This window comes from Balaenoptera acutorostrata, chromosome 1 (genome assembly GCF_949987535.1).
Source record: "Balaenoptera acutorostrata chromosome 1, mBalAcu1.1, whole genome shotgun sequence".
In the NCBI taxonomy this organism is placed as follows: domain Eukaryota; kingdom Metazoa; phylum Chordata; class Mammalia; order Artiodactyla; family Balaenopteridae; genus Balaenoptera; species Balaenoptera acutorostrata.
The window spans coordinates 132,514,717-132,537,453 of record NC_080064.1 but is presented as its reverse complement, the minus strand read 5'-3'; the positions used below and the strand labels follow the sequence as shown (position 1 = coordinate 132,537,453).

At 38.6% G+C, this 22,737-nt stretch overlaps 1 protein-coding gene across 4 annotated transcripts in view; it reads right to left on the bottom strand.

The window, feature by feature from the left end:
• DNM3 (dynamin 3) overlaps positions 1–22,737 on the bottom strand; it is a 579,267-nt gene that overhangs the window by 372,476 nt on the left and 184,054 nt on the right. For all 4 annotated transcript variants that reach the window (XM_007165323.2, XM_007165324.2, XM_007165325.2 and 1 more), the window contains exons 5-6: positions 5,765–5,863; positions 5,027–5,187 (exon numbers count right to left, since the gene is read on the bottom strand). In XM_007165323.2, the coding sequence (XP_007165385.1) occupies positions 5,027–5,187; positions 5,765–5,863 (260 nt within the window). The remainder of the gene's footprint in view (positions 1–5,026; positions 5,188–5,764; positions 5,864–22,737) is intronic.

Genomic DNA, 22,737 nt, shown 5'->3' with positions numbered 1-22,737 from the left:
CTCGGAAGGTAGTGCATTTCTAAGAATTTGTCCATTTCTTCCAGGTTGTCCATTTTATTGGCATAGAGTTGCCTGTAGTAATCTCTCAGTATCTTTTGTATTTCTGCAGTGTCAGTTGTTACTTCTTTTTCATTTCTAATTCTATCGATTTGAGTCTTCTCTCTTTTTTTCTTCATGAGTCTGGCTAATGGTTTATCAATCTTGTTTATCTTCTCAAAGAACCAGCCTGTAGTTTTATTGATCTTTGCTATCATTTCCTTCATTTCTTTTTCATTTATTTCTGATCTGATCTTTATGATTTCTTTCCTCTGCTAACTTTGGGGCTTTTTTGTTCTTCTTTCTCTAATTGCTTTAGGTGTAAGGTTAGGTTGTTTATTTGAGATGTTTCTTGTTTCTTGAGGTAGAATTGTATCGCTAACAACTTCCCTCTTAGAACTGCTTTTGCTGCATCCCATAGGTTTTGGGTCATTGTGTTTTCATTGTCATTTGTTCCTAGGTATTTTTTCATTTCCTCTGATTTCTTCAGTGATCTCTTGGTTATTAAGTAGTGTATTGTTTAGCCTCCATGTGTTTGTATTTTTTACAGATTTTTTCCTTTAATTGATGTCTACTCTCACAGCATTGTGGTTGGAAAAGATACTTGATATGATTTCAATTTTCTTAAATTGACCAAGGCTTGATTTGTGACCCAAGATATGATCTATCCTGGAGAATGTTCCATGAGCACTTGAGAAAAATGTGTATTCTGTTGTTTTTGGGTGGAATGTCCTATCAATATAAATTAAGTCCATCTTGTTTAATGTATCATTTAAAGCTTGTGTTTCCTTATTTATTTTCATTTTGGATGATCTGTCTGTTGGTGAAAGTGGGGTGTTAAAGTCCCCTAGTATTATTTTGTGTTACTGTCGATTTCCCCTTTTATGGCTGTTAGCATTTGCCTTATGTATTGAGGCGCTCCTATGTTGGGTGCATAAATATTTACAATTGTTATATCTTCTTCTTGGATTCATCCCTTGATCATTATGTAGTGACCTTCTTTGTCTCTTGTAATAATCTTTGTTTTAAGGTCTATTTTGTCTGATATGAGAATTGCTACTCCAGCTTTCTTTTGATTTCCATTTGCATGGAATATCTTTTTCCATCCCCTCACTTTCAGTCTGTATGTGTCCCTAGGTCTGAGGTGGGTCTCTTGTAGACAGCATATAAACAGGTCTTGTTTTTGTATCCATTTAGCCAGTCTATGTCTTTTGGTTGGAGTATTTAATCCATTACATTTAAGGTAATTATCGATATGTATGTTCCTATTACCATATTCTTAATTGTTTTGGGTTTGTTATTGTAGGTCTTTTCCTTCTCTTGTGTTTCCTGCCTAGAGAAGTTCCTTTAGCATTTGTTGTAAAGCTGGTTTGGTGGTGCTGAATTCTCTTAGCTTTGCTTGTCTGTAAAGTTTTAATTTCTCCATCAAATCTGAATGAGATCCTTGCTGGGTAGAGTAATCTTCGTTGTAGGTTTTTCTCCTTCATCACTTTAAATATGTCCTGCCACTCCCTTCTGGCTTGCAGAGTTTCTGCTGAAAGATCAGCTGTTAACCTTATGGGGATTCCCTTGTATGTTATTTGTTGGTTTTCCCTCACTGCTTTTAATATTTTTTCTTTGTATTTAATTTTTGATAGTTTGATTAATATGTGTCTTGGCATGTTTCTCCTTGGATTTAGGCTGTATGGGATTCTCTGTGCTTCCTGGACTCGATTAACTATTTCCTTTCCCATATTAGGGAAGTTTTCAACTATAATCTTCAAATATTTTCCCAGTTCCTTTCTTTTTCTCTTCTTTTTCTGGGACCCCTATAATTCGAATATTGGTGCATTTAATGTTGTCCCAGAGGTGTCTGAGACTGTCCTCATTTCTTTTCATTCTTTTTTCTTTATTCTGCTCTGCAGTAGTTATTTCCACTATTTTATCTTCCTGGTCACTTATCCGTTCTTCTGCTCAGTTATTCAGCTATTAATTCCTTCTAGAGAATTTTTAATTTCATTTATTGTGTTCTTCATCACTGTTTGTTTGCTCTTTAGTTCTTTTAGGTCTTTGTTAAACGTTTCTTGTATTTTCTCCATTGTATTTCCAAGATTTTGGATCATCTTTACTACCATTATTCTGAATTCTTTTTCAGGTAAACTGCCTATTTCCTCTTCATTTGTTAGGTCTGGTGGGTTTTTGCCTTGCTCCTTCATCTGCTGTGTGTTTCTCTGTCTTCTCATTTTGCTTAACTTACTGTGTTTGGGGTCTCCTTTTCACAGGCTGCAGGTTCGTAGTTCCCATTGTATTTGGTGTCTGTCCCCAGTGGCTAAGGTTGGTTCAGTGTGTTCTGTAAGCTTCCTGTTGGAGGGGAGTAGTGCCTGTGTTCTGGTGGATGAGCCTGGATCTTGTCTTTCTGGTGGGCAGGTCCACGTCTGGTGGTGTGTTTTGGGGTGTCTGTGGCCTTATTATGATTTTAGGCAGCCTCTCTACTAATGGATGGGGTTGTGTTCCTGTATTGCTAGTTGTTTGGCATAGGGTGTCCAGCACTGTAGCTTGCTGGTCATTGAGTGGAGCTGGGTCTTGGCGTTGCAATGGAGATCTCTGGGAGATTTTCCCCGTTTGATATTACGTGGAGCTGGGAGGTCTCTTGTGGACCAATGTCCTGAACTTGGCTCTCCCACCTCAGAGGCACAGCCCTGACACCTGGCTGGAGCACCAAGAGCCTGTCAACCACACGGCTCAGAATAAAAGGGAGGAAAAAAAGAAAGAAAGAAAGAAGAAGATAAAATAAAATAAAATAAAGGTATTAAAATAAAAAATAAAAAATAATTACTAAAAAAAATTTTTAAGTAATAATAAAAAAGAAAAAGAAAGAAAGAAAGAAGAGAGCAACCAAACCAAAAAACAAATCCACCAATGATAACAAGTGCTAAAAACTATACTAAAAAAAAAACACACAAAATAAACGGACAGACAGAACCCTAGGATAAATGGTAAAAGCAAAGCTATACAGACAAAATCACACACAGAAGCATACACATACACACTCCCAAAAAGAGAAAAAGGGAAAAAAAATATAAATATCGTTGCTCCCAAACTCCACTTCCTCAATTTGGGATGACTTGTTGCCTATTCAGGTATTCCACAGATGCAGAGTACATCAAGTTGATTGTGGAGATTTAATCCGCTGCTCCTGAGGCTGCTGGGAGAAATTTCCCTTTCTCTTCTTTTTCGCACAGATCTTGGGGTTCAGCGATGGATTTGGACCCGCCTCTGCATGTAGGTCGCCTGAGGGCATCTATTCTTCACTCAGACAGGATGGGGTTAAAGTAGCAGCTGATTCGGGGGCTCTGGCTCACTCAGGCCGGGGGGGAGGCAGGGGTACGGATGTGGGGCAAGCCTGTGGCGGCAGAGGCCAGCGTGGCGTTGCACCAGCCTGAGGCGTGCTGTGCGTTCTCCCGGGGAAGTTGTCCCTGGATCACGGGACCCTGGCAGTGGCAGGTGGCACAGGCTCCCGGGAGGGGCAGTGTGGATAATGACCTGTGCTTGCACACAGGCTTCTTGGTGGCGGCAGCAGCAGCCTTAGTGTCTCATGCTTGTCTCTGGGGTCCGCGCTGATAGTCACGGCTCGCACCCCTCTCTGGAGTTCCTTTAAGCTGTGCTCTTAATCCCCTCTCCTCGTGCACCAGGAAACAAAGAGGCAAGAAAAAGTCTCTTGCCTCTTCGGCAGGTCCAGACTTCTTCCCGGACTCCCTCCCGGCTAGCTGTGGTGCACTAGCCCCCTTCAGGCTGTGTTCACGCCACCAACCCCAGTCCGCTCCCTGGGATGCGACCTCCGAAGCCCGAGCCTCAGCTCCCAGCCCCCGCCCGTCCCAGCGGGTGAGCAGACAAGCCTCTTGGGCTGCTGAGTGCTGGTCGGCACCGATCCTCTGTGTGGGAATCTCTCCGCTTTGCCCTCCGCACCCCTGTTGGTGCGCTCTCCTCCATGGCTCCAAAGCTTCCCCCCCACCACCACCTGCAGTCTCCGCCCGCGAAGGGGCTTCCTAGTGTGTGGAAACCTTTCCTCCTTCACAGCTCCCTCCCACCAGTGCAGGTCCTGTCCCTATTCTTTTGTCTCTGTTTTTTCTTTTTTCTTTTGCCCTACCCAGGTATGTGCAGAGTTTCTTGCCTTTTGGGAGGCCTGAGGTCTTCTGCCAGCGTTCAGTAGGTGTTCTGTAGGAGTTGTTCCACATGTAGATGTATTTCTGATGTGTTTGTGGGGAGGAAGGTGATCTCCACGTCTTACTCTTCCGCTATCTTGAAGCTCCCCTCCAGAGTGCTTTTTGTGAGAAAAGCTGCTCACTGTTTGAGTCAATGTGATCAAAACTTGGGGTGGGAGCTCTACACTCAATGACAATGACACTTAACTCTACTAAGGGCAGGAAAATATGTGGCCAAGCCTGCTGAATTTTTATGCAAGAAATGTGTACGTGCGTGGGATGAGGGGAGGCAGAGGGCCTAATTCTATCTGTCACAGGGAAAGGGATTATCTGGAAAAGCTTCTTAGAGGAATGTAGATCAATAATTGCTTATGTATTTTCAAGATTGTAAATTAAGGAACAAATCAATCCTAAACAAAACCATACAGAAAATTTAACCTAACCATCACAGACTGATATTTCAAAAACAGATGCCAAGAGACTGACTTTTCAGAGATATACAAGTTTAACTCCTTAAGATAACTATATATTATGAGCAAACATGTGCTAAAATGTATTCCCCTGCTCACTGTTCCAAATAAATATGTATTTCTGCTTTGTGTGCTATTTTTTCAATAATATTAAGGTGGAGTCTGGTCACTTAGAATGGTAACAGTCTGGATCCAAGTATTCATATTCATCTTTTTAATTTCTATCATTATGCTAAATGTCTTAGTTTAGAAAAAGAGTATAAAAGTAAGAAATATGGATTCCAATAGTCATTTACATATTTTATCATTGTTCTTTTTGCTTGAAGAAAACATCTTTACCTGATTAAGGACCTTCTGAAGGTGTGGGGTCCCCATCCGATCAGCAATATGTCTGTAAGCCGGGTGTGAGAGAAAAAATTTCCTTTCTGCCAACGTGGCAGCCTTTATATCCTTCTTCCCATCTATGTCCTTCTGGCTCCTGTTTACCACCCCCACGTAACCTAAAACAAAACACACACCTATGGAGTTGGGACACCTTTGATTTATTCTGGGGAAATTTTAAAGCTTTGAAGAGGCTGAATAAGAAAAACAAAATTATTTTAGGGCCTGAAGAACAGATCCCTTTACAAAACTCAGTTTGAGATATCAGTATTTAACAACGGCGGGATGATTTGGCTAATGTTGATTTTTTTAGCATTAACAAAATAATGTCCTTTGTCCTTAAAAGATCTGTGCATTTAAATAGAGTAAATCTCTAAGCAGTTTTGTCATATAGCAGGCAAGTAAATAATTCAGACTTAAACAGTATACATGTATACAGTCTATGATGGATATTTATACCCTCCCTTCAAACATTTTCCTTTTCCCGTTTTCTTATTATTTGAAGGAATACTTCTCCCTTTGGATAATTTTTAATACATCATTTGGGAACACCATGCCATTCCGTAAAATGTTTAACTAATCATCAATCCATTCCTCACAACTGTGGAGGCACTAAAATCCAGCTTCCCATTGTTTTCCCAGTTGTTTCTCTGCCACATCATCAAAGGAAGTCCTGTACAGGACACAGTACATTACCCCTGCGAAGCGGCAGCAGCTTATTCTCTAGGACATCCCTGGCATCCGTTCCCTCATCCATAAGATCCAGTTTGGTGATGACTCCAATGGTTCTTAGACCTGCATCACAAACAAACCCCACATTACACAATTTGCAGAATACTAACAAGTTTCAGAGACATGTATGTCTCAATGCTAATTGCAAAGCACTCATATCCTGGTTCTTTCCCTGTTCCTCTCCATCTTACTTTGTTTTCTAATCCACTACTACCCCAGTCTGGTGAATGTCAACGGGTTGAGGCAGAGAGTTGCAAACCACCCATCCATAAGATAACTCTTGATTCAGGAGAGAAAAAAAAACAAATAGCTGCTTCACCAAAATACTTTTAAATGTATGAGTTTATTTTTGTACTCTGCATACATGGAAATGATACATTTAAATTTTCCTCCCAGGGATTGCACACAATATGGATGTTTTAATTTTTTATGTATCACATTATTAAAAACAAAAAAATAGGCTACACATGGACCAATGATACGGGTGTGTCATAAACCAGAGCTTATTATTGATCCATTTCTGAGTACCTGAGGTCAAAAACATAAAAAGAAGAAAACTACATATAGGATACCATCATCCCCCAAAATAAACTCACAGAAAAGGAAATATGACTTAATATAAAGAAGCCTGAAATAGGAATTCTGAGCCTTGGATTCTAGTCTCAAGGCAAGTCAATTAATTCTCTGGGTCTCAGCTCCCTCATCTGTAAAGTAAAGCATTGGAAATTATTTAATCTTAAAAAGTACTCTAACTACTAATTTTTTAAGATGAGGAAACTAAGGCAGAGAGAGATTAAATAACTTTCCCAAGGTCATATAAGAAGTGGATCTGGGCAGTCTTGTTCCAGAGTCCATGCTTTTAACCAATATACTGCTTATCGTGGTAAAAAAATAAATTTTTTTTTAATTTAAAAGGCTTAAACCAAGAAAGTCAAAGAAAATGGGAAAGGAATGCAGAAAATTTTTGAAACTGTAAATCTAGCTGTATGACTGCTAACCAACTTAACATATCAGAGAAAGAGGAAAACTGCATCCAAGAAAGCCAACAACAGGAGACGCCCAGAAACTAAATAATTTACATCACAGCATCTCAGTAAGATTCAAGACCTGGGGGACAGAAAGCTCTGAAAACTATGGAGAGTAGTGGTAGCAGCTGAAGCTGAAAATAGAAGTACTGGATGGAAGCAGTCAGATTTCCATGGGTAACATAGCTAGGAGCTGCCCTGGTCCTTCCTGGCAGGACAGTGCAGGTTTACTCTCTGGAAAGATTGAACTAGAAAAAAACCTCTGAACTCACGGGCACCTGGCCCAGGTTTGGATGGATCTGGTATTAAAAGAGGATGATTAAGTAAAATTCTACATAGAGAATGGCAGGGACCCCCCTACCCAGGCCAGTTCCTTAATTTGACTTCAAGAAAGAGATGGCTGGCAGACTTTAACCCCCCAAGCAAGAGATTGGAACAATGGTCTGGGGATACTAACCATTCCAAGAGAAAAACATATATATTGATATTCAAAGGAACAATAATTAAAATAGTCTAATAAATCATTCTGCTGTGAAGTCTATCATTCCATAATTCAAGAACACCCACACAGAACTCCAACCACCTGATAATATTTCACCTTTAAATATGAATGGACAGCCAAGGAGATTCAATAATATGAGACCAAAACAAATAAACATTATAAAGCTGAACTTAAAGAAAACAAAGATAATGCAAAATACAGAAGAAAACTATTACTTGTATTAATATCCTTAGACAGAAAGGAGAGGTCATAGCATACATGGGACAAAAATAGAATGCCATAAAAGGAAATTTTTGAACAAACAAAAAGAATTTTCAATAATTAAAAATATGAGAGCAGAAATAATAATGTTGGAATACAAAGTTAGGAAGCCCTCCAGAAAACAAAAGAAAAAGAAGTAAATAATTGGAAAGGAAAAACTTTTTTAAAACTAGAGAAATGATTCGGAAGATACAACATCTGAATGATTGGCATTCCAATAAGAGAGAGAATGACAAACAGAAACAGTTGGGGATGTGGGGACATACTATTCAATAAGATGTCCTATAAGTGAAAGACGAATTTAGGGATTGAATGAACCCATCAAGTGCCCAACACAATATGAAAAACATACACACACATACACACACACAATATGGCATATAAGTATAAGATTTCATAATACTGGAAACAAATAAAATATCCTAAAGAGCTCCCGTAGAAGTTAAAAAACAGCTATTAAAAAAAAAAAAGTTTTAAGAATCATTACAGCATCAATCTTCCCAGCAGCAAACTGGAAACTAAAAACCCGCAGAGCAATGTTTTCAAAATTCTGAGAGAAAGATAATTTCTAGACTAGAATTCTAAACTACCAATAAATGTGACAGTAGGAAAAGATATTTTCAGACATGCAAAATCTCAAAATATTTTACCTCCCTTTCTCCTTTTTTTTTTTGTTGGGGGGGGAGGGACAATTACTAAAAGATGTGTTCCATCAAACATGGGAACAAACTAACAAAGAAGTAGACAGGAAATCCAGGAAGCAGGGAATCCAATCTAACCAGAAAAAGAAGGGAATTTTTAGGATGGTGTAGATCCCAGTTTAAGGCCAGGAGAGCAGTCAGTATCTCTTAGAATAAGAGGACAAAGATTACTGAAGAGATATCTTCCCCCACCAAGAAAATAAAATGAAAGTGATAGGATACTTAAAGCCCAATGCTTTTGAAGGTATTAAGAAATTTAGACTTCTGTAGGAGAGGTTGGGAATGCACTGGTGATAGATATGTAGACTATGCAAACAAACAAAAAAAGAGACAACTATCAACCTCAAAGACAGCAGTATCACTCAAGTAAGGAAATTTAATTACAATTTAACACATGGTTCAGTTGTCAATAATATTTTTAGAATCATAAATATTCATTTAGCAAAATATGATATAGTTATATTAGTAGAATTGGGGAGGTAAGTGTATATATGTGTGTGTAAGTATATGTGGGTATGGGAGACAGCCAAATCCTTAAATATGGAGGTAAATAACAAAAGAAAGTTAAAAGGGTTGAAAGTGGTAGTCTCTGGAAATCAGTAATCCAGAGTCAGGAGGAGTGGGCAAGGGACTAAAAGTTTTTATTAAAAGCCTTAGAGACTGGTTTTTCTGAAGTGATGTACATTTATAACATTAATAAAAATAAGAGTTAAATTTTAAAACTATTTTCTTTACTACTCCCTATTTCTGAAAAGGCAGAAAAGTCTATGCTTAGTGGTGTCAAAGAAATGGCCAATGGAATTATTTTCTTTTTCACTCTTAGTTATACAAGTAGGCAACTTAAATAATCAATGAATGCCTGCTGGCAGACTCAAGACCTATGCTGTTAGATCTCAAAAAGACATTGCCTGAAGAGATTCAAAGGCAGCATGTTTTTAAAAGCATTTCACTGGAAATATAAAGACTCAGATAAAAATAATAATAGAGACCCTTTGTTGAGTCCTGATTATGTGCCAGATATAGACTTGAAACAACTCTGTGAGATAGGTACTATTATTTCTCAATTACACTTTCCTCAAAGTGAGACTTGGAAAGGAAAAATACACTTGCCCAAAGGCTTGCAGGCTGTAGGGTGTAGAAGGCAGGCAACCTAATTCCATTTTTAATCACTATATTTTTCTGCCTCTCAATTCTTAGCTAGATTCCACAAGTGATTAGCTGTGTTATTTGGCAAGTTATTTACATCATCTGGGCCTGTTTATCTACAGAACTAAAGGTTTAACTAGATGTCTCTTTCAACTCCAGAATTCTGGGAAGGAGAACAACTTCCAGATTCAGAAGAGGTTATGTAGAGTAGTATGTAAAGTAAAAAGTAATGCAATAAAATTCTTGCCCTCCAACTAAAAGGAAAATTTTAAATAATACATTAAGAGCTAATAAATAATGTGTGATACTGTGTTTCAATTATGTTTCTCTTCAGTAAAGAATAGCCACAATGATGAGTACTGACAAGTCCTGACAAAGACCTAGAAAAAACATACAAGGCACTTCAAAAATCTGATTCTTATATATAGCATAGATCTAACAGCATTGAGTCAAGGATTGGACTGTTTGGATTCAAGTCCCATCGGTTTCCCTTGTTAGCTCCAAGACATTAGTTTCCTCATCAGGTGTAACCACGTCAAAAAGGTAATCATCACAGTTTACATTTGATGTCTGGGATAATTATTAACAGCATTCCCTTTAACTCTCGAATGACTTCAAACAGAAGAATAAGTTACATGTTCACTCTAACTCATCAATAAAATGAGGAAATAACAAACCTATGTTTTAAAATTACATAATAGGACTTCTGGTTTCTGGTCCACCATGTAAGGGGCTTGGAAGTTACCACTGTGTCCTAACAAGTGAACAACTGAAAAATTAACAACGCTTCTGAGATTCATCAGAGAAGTGAAGCCACAGAGCAAACCACTGTCCCCCAAATTTGGAAAGACAGATAGGTGAATACAGAGAATCACAACTTAGTGGAGCAGAAACGCAAAAGCAGAAAACTCTGCGGGAACCAGGGCCTAGGCAGAAAAAACCTAAACTGTAATTGATGAGTTGCTGGAAGCTCAGTGTGGGCAGTCTAAGAGTTAAAAACTCCAGGGGGACCCAGTCATAGAGGGTACCCATACTTTTGTGAGTTTTGCTTCTAGGAGCTCAACCAGGTTCTCACAGTGACTATCTGAGAAAAATCTCCCTGTGCTTTAGACAGGTGGAGAAAGAAACAACTTGATTTAAAAATGGGTGAAAGACCTGAACAGGTCTTCAGGTCCATTACAGTTGCAGTCAGGTCTGCAACTCCATTAAGGAGTTGCAAATTAAAACAACAGTAAGAAATCACTGCACACCTACTAGAATGGCCAAAATCCAAAACACTGACAATACCAAATGCAGGCAAGAATGGGGAGAATGTGAGCAACTCTCATTCATTGCTGGTGGGAATGTAAAATGGTACAGCCACTTTGGAAGATGGTTTGGGAGTTTCTTACAAAACTAAACATAATTTTACCATATGATTCAGTAATTGTACTCTTTCATATTTACCCAAAGGGGCTGAAAACATGCCCATACAAAAACTTGCATACAGATGTTCATAGCAGCTTTACTTATAATTGCCAAACTTCAAAGCAACCAAGATGTCCATCAGTAGGTGAATGGATAAATGAACTGTGATACATCCAGACAATGGAATATTATTTAGTGCGAAAAAGAAATGAGCTATCAAACCATGAAAAAACATGGAGTAACCTTAAATTCATATTACTAAGTGAAAGAAGACAATCTGAAAAGGTTTTATGGTGTATGATTCCAACAATATGACATTCTGTAAAAGGTAAAACTATGGAGACAATAAAAAGATTAGTGGATGCCAGTGGTTAGGGGAGGCAGGAATGAAAAGGTGGGGCACAGAAGTTCTTAGGGCAGTGAAAACTATTCTGTATGATATTACAATGATGGATACATGTCATTATACATTTGTCCAAACCCATAGGGTGTACACCACCAAGAGTGAACCCTAATGTCAACTCTGAACTTTGAGCGTCAATGTAGGTTCATCAATTGTAACAAATGTACCAGTCTAGTGGGGGATATTAATAGTTGGAGAGGTTATGCATGTATGGGGACAGGACATATATGGAAACTGTACCTTCTACTCAGTTTTTCTGTGAATATGTAAAATTGCTCAAAAAACTAAAGTCTATGAATTAAAGACAATTAAATAACATAACACATGTAAAGTATTTGGTACATAAAAACCACTCAATAAATGAAAATTGTGATCTCACCAATTTTGTTTCTCACCACTACTTCCACTCTACTCCAGTCCTAAGCTCCTGTCACACTCAATAAGTTGTAGCTCTCCATGTGATCATGCATTCTTGCCTCTTCACCTTCACAATGCTATCCCATGCTATCCCTCTCAGTTTCAAATATCCTTCCCTCTCTTCTTTTTTTGGTTATTTCCTACTCATCCTTCAAAATACTTTATAGGCCTCTCCTGCAGGTCCTTAATCAGGCTCCCACAAGTTTGTTTGGAACCTTTTCTCTGTGACTTCAGAGCTCTCTGCATACACTGAAATCGTAGTTCTTATATGACATTAGGAATCTGCTTATTTGTCTGTCTCATCCACTAAGCCATGATCTCTTCAAGAATAAGGACAACATCTAATGTACATATTCCAAGCAATTCATATAGGTGCCAAACACAGAGTGGGAACTCAAATGTTTATTTATCAAATGAATAAATGAGTAAAAAGCATGTTTACTTTTCTTAGGTTTAGACAAGAATTGAAATACAAATTCCAAAAAAGAAATATGATACCATTCTACCATGTTACCTAGGTTTGTTGTCAATACAGTGATTTTCCTATAAGAACACTGTGATTTCTTCCATTTATATAGGCAACTGAATTGTAAGTAGTGTGTTGTTTCATCTAATTAAGAAATGGGACAAAACCAAGCCATGAACCACATTAGCAGTTGCCAGAAAGGTAATCTGGAACACTGTGTACACTGAAACGGCAGCAATGAAAAACAAAATCAATGAAGAATTAGTGTAAACATGTATACAGCAAAATTAAAAACAGACTTAGGAAATTAGATGTCCTTCAGTTAATGCATCTTTTTTGTTGTTGTTTTGGGCTTTGGTGGTATTTGAGTGGGGGGTGGTTTGAAGTAAATGCTGTTCTTTCTGTTTGGCAAAGATTATGGAATATTTTACTTCTGAAAGCAATCAGTGATGAATAGGAATAGTTTCATCTTTTTTTCCTATAAGTCTTCCATTAACATTATTTTCTTGTTACTTTCCAACAGTTCTGAATAACACAGTTCTCATTTTCAAAGTCATCCGGTAATATTACTGCATGTGGTACTAGGTAAAATATTAAGTAAATAATAGAAAACATAAAAATTACTGTTGCTATGGTAACAGAGACTATCTTGCTCACCGATTTATACCCAGAATCTAGTGCAGTGCTTGAAAGATTTAATATTTGTGGAAGGAAGGGAGAGGAGAAAGAGAGGGCAAAGGGAGACAGGATATAAGAGAGGGAAAGGAAAAAGAATTACTCCAAAGATAAGAAAATTTAGGTATAGAGTGGTTCTTTCACTGAGAATCTGTACTCCAAAATAGACTAAAGCATGAAGGAACAAAAGAAAAAGAATCCACATACAGTAGTTCCCACCCCCATCTGCAGTTTCACTTTCTATGATTTCATTTACCAGAGGTCAACTGTTGTCCAAAAATCTTAAATGAAAAATTCCAGAACTAAACACTTTATAAGTTTTAAATTGAGCACCATTCTGAGTAACGTGATGAAATCTCCCACCATCTTGCCCCATCACCCTGGATGTTAATCATCCCTTTGTCCAGCGTATCTACCCATTAGTTACCTAGTAGCCCTCTTAGTTATCAGATCGACTGTCACAGTATCTTAATGCTTGTGTTCAAGTAACCTTTATTTCACTTAATAATGACCCCAAAGCATAAGAGTAGTGCTGAGGGCAATTTGGATATGCCAAAGAGAAGCTGTAAAGTGCTTCCTTTAAGTGAAAAGGCACAAGTTCTCAACTTAATAAGGAAAGAAAAAAATCATAAGCTGAGGTTGCAAAGATCAATGGTAAAAATCAATCTTCTATTGAAACTGTGATGGAAAAAGAAATTCCTTTTAGTTTTCCTGTCACACCTCGAGTTTGTATGTATAGGGAAAAAACATAGTATATATAGGGTTTAGTACTTTCCACGGTTTCAGGCATCTCCTGGGGGTCTTGGAACATATACCCCATGTATTAGGGGGACTCCTGTATACTTAAATCTCCCTGCTTTTTCGCCACCCAAATCCATTTTCTTCCTCTTCCTTGGCACACAGCTTAACTATATTTTCAAATCTCCCTTACAATTGAGTCACAATCTCCCTTATAATCTGCCTGTACTGAGTTCTAGCCAGTGGAAGTGGGTGAAGTGATATGTGTCACTTCTAGGCTTGGTCTGTATAATTTCCCACGTGTTCTCCTGCCAGCTCTTTCACCTTCCACTTGCTGGATCTAACCATAATAAGTCCTTAAGTCGCTATGGGTGACAAATATAAGTATCTGGGCATCTATGAATGATGTCATAGACAAGAAACACCACACTACCCCACACTACCCTGAAAATCAACTCAACATAGACATTTCTACTGTTTGCACCACTACATGTTTCAGTCTATTTATTACTGTATATCAGTACAAACAATGGTACTCTGAAGAAGAGAGCTGCCATAATGAAAACCTGGTTTAGCAAGATTGGGTAGTAAGGAAACAAGTATTGCAACATGGAAAGATGAAGATTCATGTTATACAGTAGCTGTGTATTTTGTAAACCTGCCGCATGTGATAAGTTGTAAGGCAGACTAAGTGCCTACTGAAAGGAGAAGCTATTGAAAAGGGCCTGGATGTTAATTTGTCTTGATTGTTCCTTGCTGCTTAAAGCAAGGTATTTAAGAAAGAGATGAGTTCACAAAAGAAATTTATCATTTTGCAAGCAGAAATAGAAAGGATTAGAGATAAGCTAGAAATCTGGGTCTTTTAATGGTTGAAAAAGCCAACTGTTCTTGTAACTCAAGTAAGAAAATAGACTGAAAAGGCTCTGAGCAGCAAACGTCCACTAAGAATTTCAGTTAAGCAAAGTAGCTCACTAATTTCTCTTTCTAGATTAAAAGCATAATAGGGTTCAGACACACATTTCTGCTGTAAACTAGAAAACTGATAAAATATATAAAACAATTGTTTTCAGACATGAAATCATAGGTTGTACAGGACTATGATGCTTGAAAGAAGAGAAACAACAAAATAAGTCATACAATCATTCAATTACTACTTGGAGGCAATTTCTGGACAACAATGCAAGGAGGAAAAATCCAAAGAGATTCCAGCAGTCTTGCTTAGTTGAAGAGACATAGATTGGATTTCAAGGAGGCCAAGGCTGCTAGAATATACAGGATCATGTGCCAGATAAAAGGGAGCTATGAATAGAAAGAGATCTACAAATGTGCATAGGGGTCTCCCCCAGTCTTTGAATGCATGCATGCCTAAGGTAAAACTCCACAAGGCTAGGCAAAAAACAACTTCCAGGGAGCACTAAACCAAACAATTCCCAGAGCTCACATAGGACTGGGAATCATTAAGTCCCACCAGCCAGAGGGGAGAAACCTGTTGAACTAAAGATACCAAAAGGATCGAACTTCAGTAAAGGTTACAGCAGACACATCCTTTAAAAAAACATAAAAAGGCCCTCTCCACTATGTGAGAACACAGCAAGGCGGCCATCTGAACGCCAGGAAGATAGCTTTTATCAGAAACCAACCCTGATGGCCCACTGACTGGGCACTTGCAGCCTCCAGAACTGACCCCTTCCAGGAGGCCACATTACAATGGATCATCCTGTCTCCTTGGGTTTTCTTGGCTGTGACAGTTTCTCAGGTTTTCCTTGTTTTTCAAGCCCTTGACAGTTTGGAGGAGGACTGGTAAATAGCTAACTGCGGTGGGAGTGGGTTGTACCTTCAAGATGGTGGAGGAGTAAGACATGGAGACCACCTTCCTGCCCACAAATACATCAAAAATACATCTACATGTGGAACAACTCCTACAGAACAACTACTGAATGCTGACAGAAGACCTCAGACCTCCTAAAAGGCAAGAAACTCCCCACGTACCTGGGTAAGGCAAAAGAAAAAAGGAAAAACAGAGACAAAAGAATAGGGACAGGACCTGCACCTCTGGGAGGGAGCTGTGAAGGAGGAAAAGTTTCCACACACTAGGAAGCCCCTTCACTGGCGGAGACAGGGAGTGGTGGGGGGAAGCTTCAGAGCCATGGAGGAGAGTGCAGCAACAGGGGTGCAGAGGGCAGGGCAGAGAGATTCCTGCACAGAGGATCGGTGCTGACCAGCACTCACCAGCCTGAGAGGTTTGTCTGCTCATCCACCGGAGCAGGTGGGGTCTGGGAGTTGAGGCTTGGGCTTGGGAGTTCAGATGGCAGGGAGAGGACTAAGGTTGGCTGTGTGAACACAGCCTGAAGGGGGCTAGTGCACCACAGCTGGCCAGGAGAGAGTCCTGGAAAAAGTCTGGAATTGCCTAAAAGTCAAGAGACCATTGTTTTGGGGTGTGCAAGGAGAGGGGATTCAGAGCACCACCTAAACGAACTCCAGAGACGGGCGCAAGTGGTGGCTACCAGGGCGGACACCAGAGACGAGCATGAAATGCTAAGGCTGCTACTGCAGCCACCAAGAAGCCTGTGTGCAAGCACAGGTCACTATCCACACCTCCCCTCCCGGGATCCTGTGCAACCCGCCACTGCCAGGGTCCCGTGATCCAGGGACAACTTCCCCGGGAGAACACACAGCGCGCCTCAGGTTGCTGCAATGTCACGCTGGTCTCTGCTGCCACAGGCTCGCCCCACATTCTGTACTCCTCCCTCCTCCCCCCGCCTGAGTGAGCCAGAGCCCCCGAAACAGCTGCTACTTTAACCTCATCCTGTCTGAGCGAAAAACAAATGCCCTCAGGCAACCTACACACAGAGGCGGGGCCAAATCCAAAGCTGAACCCCGGGAGCTGTGCGAACAAAGAAGAGAAAGGGAAATCTCCCCCAGCAGCCTCAGGAGCAGCGGATTAAATCTCCACAATCAAATTGATGTACCTTGTATCTCTGGAATACCTGAATAGACAATGAATCATCCCAAAATTTAGGCGATGGACTTTGGAAGCAACTGTAGACTTGGGGTTTGCTTTCTTCATCTAATTTGTTTCTGGTTTTATATTTATCTTAGTTTAATATTTAGAGTTTATTACCATTGATAGATTTGTTTATTGATTTGGTTGCTCTCTTCCTTTTTTTTTTATATATACATAAATATATGATTTTCCTTTGTCTCTTTTTGTGAGTGTGTATGTGTATGCTTCTTTGTGTGATTTTGTCTGTATAGCTGTGCTTTTACCATTTGTCCTAGGGTTCGGTCTCTCCATTTTTTTTTTTTTTTTGTACAGTTTTTAGCACCTGTTATGATTGGTGGATTTGTTTTTTGGTTTGGTTGCTCTCTTCTTTCTTTTTTTATTATTTTTTTTAAATTATTAATAATATTATTAATTTTAATAACTTTTTAATTTTATATTTTCCTTTCTTTATTTCTTTTATTTTCACCCTTCTGAGCCATGTGGCTGACAGGGTCTTGGTGCTCCGGCTGGTGTCAGGCCTGAGCGTCTGAGGTAGCAGAGCTGAGCTCAGGACATTGGACCACCAGAGGCCTCCCAGACCCACGTAATATCAAACGGCAAAAGCTCTCCCAGAGGTCTCCATCTCAATGCTAAGACCCAGCTCCGCTCAACGACCAGCAAGCTACAGTGCTGGACACCCTATGCCAAACAACTAGCAAGAAAGGAACACAACCCCATCCATTAGCAGAGAGGCTGCCTAAAATCATAATAAGGTCACAGGCACCCCAAAACACAAAACCAGAGGTTGTCCTGCCCACCAGAAAGACAATATCCAGTCTCATCCACCAGAATACAGGCACCAGTCCCCTCTACCAGGAAGCCTACATAACCCACTGAACTAACCTTATCCACTGGTGGCAGACACCAAAAACAATGGGAACTATGAACCTGCAGCCTGTGAAAAGGAGACCCCAAACACAGTAAGTTAAGCAAAATGAGAAGACAGAGAAACACACAGCAGATGAAGAAGCAAGGTAAAAACCCATCAGACCAAACAAATGAAGATGAAATAGGCAGTCTACCTGAAAAAGAATTCACAGTAATGATAGTAAATATGATCCAAAATCTTGGAAATAGAATGGAGAAAATACAAAACGTTTAACAAAGACCTAGAAGAACTAAAGAGCAAACAAACAATGATGAACAACACAATAAATGAAATTTTAAATTCTCTAGAAGGAATCAATAGCAGAATAACTGAGGCAGAAGAACGGATAAGTGACCAGGAAGATAAAATAGTGGAAATAACTACCACAGAGCAGAATAAAGAAAAAAGAATGAAAAGAATTGAGGACAGTCTCAGAGACCTCTGGAACAACATTAAATGCACGAACGTTCGAACTATAGGGGTCCCAGAAAAAGAAGAGAAAAAGGAAGGGACTGAGAAAATATCTGAAGAGACTATAGTTGAAAACTTCCCTAATATGGGAAAGGGAATAGTTAATCAAGTCCAGAAAGTACAGAGGGTCCCATACAGGATATATCCAAGGAGAAACACACTGAGACACCTATTAATCAAACTATCAAAAAATAATACAATGAAAAAATATTAAAAGCAGCAGTGGAAAACCAACAAATAACATACAAGGGAATCCCCATAAGGTTAACTGCTGATCTTTCAGCAGAAACTCTGCAAGCCAGAAGGGAGTGGCATGACATATTTAAAGAGATGAAAGGGGAAAAGCTACACCCAACGTTACTCTACCCAGCAAGGATGTCATTCAAATTCAACAGAGAAATTAAAACCTTTACAAACCAGCAAAAGCTAAGAGAATTCAGCACCACCAAACCAGCTCTACAACAAATGCTAAAGGAACTTCTCTAGTCAGGAAACACAGAGAAGGAAAAGGCCTACAATAAAAAACCCAAAACAATTACGAAAATGGTAATAGGAACATACATACTGATAACTACCTTAAATGTTAATGGATTAAATGCTCCAACCAAAAGACACAGACTGGCTGAATGGATACAAAAACAAGACCCGTATATATGCTTTCTCCAAGAGATCCACTTCAGACCTAGGGACACAAACAGACTGAAAGTGAGGGGATGGGAAAAGGCATTCCATGCGAATGGAAATCAAAAGAAAGCTGGAGTAGCAATTCTCATATCACACAAAATAGACTTTGAAATAAAGGCTATTACACGAGACAAAGAAGGACACTACATAATGACCAAGGGATCAATCCAAGAAGAAGATATAACAATTGCAAATATTTATGCACCCAACATAGGAGCACCTCAATACATAAGGCAAATGTTAACAGCCATAAAAGGGGAAATCGACAGTAACACAATAATAGATGGGAAGTTTAACAGCACACTTTCACCAATGACAGATCATCCAAAATGAAAATAAATAAGGAAACAGAAGCTTTAAATGACACATTAAACAAGATGGACTTAATTGATATTTATAGGACATTCCATCCCAAAAAAACAGAATACACTTTCTTCTCAAGTCCTCATGGAACATTCTCCAGGAGAGCTCATATCTTGGGTCACAAATCAAGCATTTGTAAATTTAATAATATTGATATCGTATCAAGTATCTTTTCTGACCACAATGCTATGAGACTAGATATCAATTACAGGAAAAAAAATCTGTAAAAAATACAAACACATGGAGGCTAAGCAATATGCTACTAAATAACCAAGAGATCACTAAAGAAATCAAAGAGGAAATCAAAAAATACCTAAAAACAAATGACAATCAAAACACAATGGCCCAAAACCTATGGGATGCAGCAAAAGCAGTTCTAAGAGGGAAGTATATAGCAATACAATCCTACCTAAAGAAACATGAAACATCTCAAATAAACAAACTAACCTTACACCTAAAGCAATTAGAGAAAGAAGAACAAAAAACAACCCAAAGTTAGCAGAAGGAAAGAAATCATAAAATCAGATCAGAAATAAATGAAAAAAACGATAACAAAGATCAATAAAACTAAAGGCCAGTTCTTTGAGAAGAAAAACAAAATTGATAAACTGTTAGCCAGACTCATGAAGAAAAAAAGGGAGAAGACTCAAATCAATAGAATTAGAAATGAAAAAGAAGTAACAACTGACACTGCAAAAATACAAAGGATCATGAGAGATTACTACAAGCAATATATGCCAATAAAATGGACAACCTGGAAGAAATGGACAAATTCTTAGAAAAGTACAACCTTCTGAGACTGAACCAGGAAGAAACAGAAAATATAAATAGACCAATCACAAGCACTTAAGTTGAAACTGTGATTAAAAATCTTCCAACAAACAAAAGTCCAGGACCAGATGGCTTCACAGGAGAATTCTAGCAAACATTTACAGAAGAGCTAACACTTATCCTTCTCAAACTCTTCCAAACTATAGCAGAGGGAGGAACCCTCCCAAACTCTTTCTACGAGGCCACCATCACCCTGATTCCAAAACCAGACAAAGATGTCACAAAGAAAGAAAACTACAGCCCAATATCACTAATGAATATAAATGTAAAAATCCTCAACAAAATACTAGCAAACAGAATCCAACAGCACATTAAAAGGATCATACACCATGATGAAGGGGGGATTATCCAAGAATCCAAGGATTCTTCAATATATGCAAATCAATCAATGTGATACACCATATTAACAAATTGAAGGAGAAAAACCATATGATCATCTCAATAGATGCAGAAAAAGCTTTCGACAAAATTCAACACCAATTTATCAGAAAAACCCTCCAGAAAGTAGGCATAGAGGGAACTCACCTCAACATAATAAAGGCCATATATGACAAACCCACAGCCAACATCATTCTCAATGCTGAAAAACTGGAACCATTTTCTCTAAGATCAGGAGCATGACAAGGTTGTCCACTCTCACCACTATTTTCAACATAACTTTGGAAGTTTTAGCCACAGCAATCAGAGAAGAAAAAGAAATAAAAGGAATCCAAATTGGAAAAGAAGAAGTAAGGCTGTCACTGTTTGCAGATGACATGATACTATACATAGAGAATCCTAAAGATGTTAACAGAAAACTGCTAGAGCTAATCAATGAATTTGGTAAAGTAGCAGAATACAAAATTAATGAACAGAAATCTCTTGCATTCCTATACACTTATGATGAAAAATCTGACAGAGAAATTAAGGAAACACTCCCATATACCACGGCAACATAAAGAATAAAATACCTAGGAATAAACCACAACAACATAAAGAATAAAATACCTAGGAATAAACCTACCTAAGGAGACAAAAGTCCTGTATGTAGAAAACTATGACACTGATGGAAGAAATTAAAGATGATACAAACAGATGGAGAGATATACCATGTTCTTGGATTGGAAGAATCAACATTGTGAAAATAACTATACTTCCCAAAGCAATATACAGATTCAATGCAATCCCTATCAAACTACCAATGGCATTTTTCACAGAACTAGAACAAAAAATTTCACAATTTGTATGGAAACACAAAAGACCCCGAATAGCCAAAGGAAACTTGAGAAAGAAAAACAGAGCTGGAGGAATCAGGTTCCCTGACTTCAGACTATACTACAAAACTACAGTAATCAAGACAGTGTGGTACTGGCACAAAAACAGAAGTACAGATCAATGGAACAGGGTAGAAAGCACAGAGATAAACCCATGCATATATGGTCACCTTATCTTTGATAAAGGAGGCAAGAATATACAGTGGAGAAAAGACAGCCTCTTCAATAAGTGGTGCTGGGAAAACTGGACAGCTACATGTAAAAGAATGAAATTAGAACACTCCCTAACACCATACACAAAAATAAACTCAAAATGGATTAAAGACCTAAATGTAAGGCCAGACACTATCAAACTCTTAGAGGAAAACATAGGAAGAACACTCTTTGACACAAATCACAGCAAGATCTTTTTGATCCACCTCCTAGAGTAATGGAAATAAAACCAAAAATTAACAAATGGGACCTAATGAAACTTAAAAGCTTCTGCACAGCAAAGGAAACCATAAACAAGACGAAAAGAGAACCCTCAGAATGGGAGAAAATATTTGCAAACAAAGCAACTGACAAAGGATTAATCTCCAAAATATACAAGCAGCTCAATATCAAAAAAGCAAATAACCCAGTCCAAAAATGGGCAAAAGACCTAAATAAACATTTCTCCAAAGATGATATACAGATTGCCAACAAACCCATGAAAGGATGCTCAACATCACTCATCATTAGAGAAATGCAAATCAAAACTACAATGTGGTATCACCTCACACCAGTTAGAATGGGCATCATCAAAAAGTCTATAAACAATAAATGCTGGAGAGGGTGTGGAGAAAAGGGAACATTCTTGCACTGTTGGTGGGAATGTAAACTGATATAGCTACTATGGAGAACAGTATGGAGATTCCTTAAAAAACTAAAAATAGAACTACCATACAACCCAGCAGTCCCACTACTGGGCATATACCCTGAGAAAACCATAATTCAAAAACAGTCATGTACCACAATGTGCACTGCAGCTCTATTTACACTAGCCAGGACATGGAAGCAAACTAAGTGTCCATCAACAGATGAATGGATAAAGAAGATGTGGCACATATATACAATGGAATATTACTCAGCCATAAAAGGAAATGAAATTGAGTTATTTGCAGTGAGGTGGATGGACCTAGAGACTGTCATACAGAGTGAAGTAAGTCAGAAAAAGTAAAACAAATACCGTATTCTAACACATATATATGGAATCTAAAAAACAAACAAACAAAAATAGTCAGGAAGAACCTAGGGGCAGGACAGGAAAAAAGACACAGACGTACAGAATGGACTTGAGGACATGGGGAGGGGGAAGGTTAAGCTGGTGAAATGAGAGAGTGGCATGGACTTATATACACTACCAAATGTAAAACAGATAGGTAGTGCGAAGCAGCCCCATAGCACAGGGAGATCAGATCGGTGCTTTGTGTCCACGTAGAGGGGTGGGATAGGGCTGTTGGGAGGGAGATGCAACAGGGAGGAAATATGGTATATATGTGTATGTACAGCTGATTCACTTTGTCATACAGCAGAAACTAGTACACCATTTTAAAGTAATTATACTCCAATAAAGTTGTTAAAAAAAAAAAAAACTAAAAAGGAGACTCAAAAAAACCTAACGGATTTGCAAGTAATTTAACTACCTGCTAAAACAAAGTC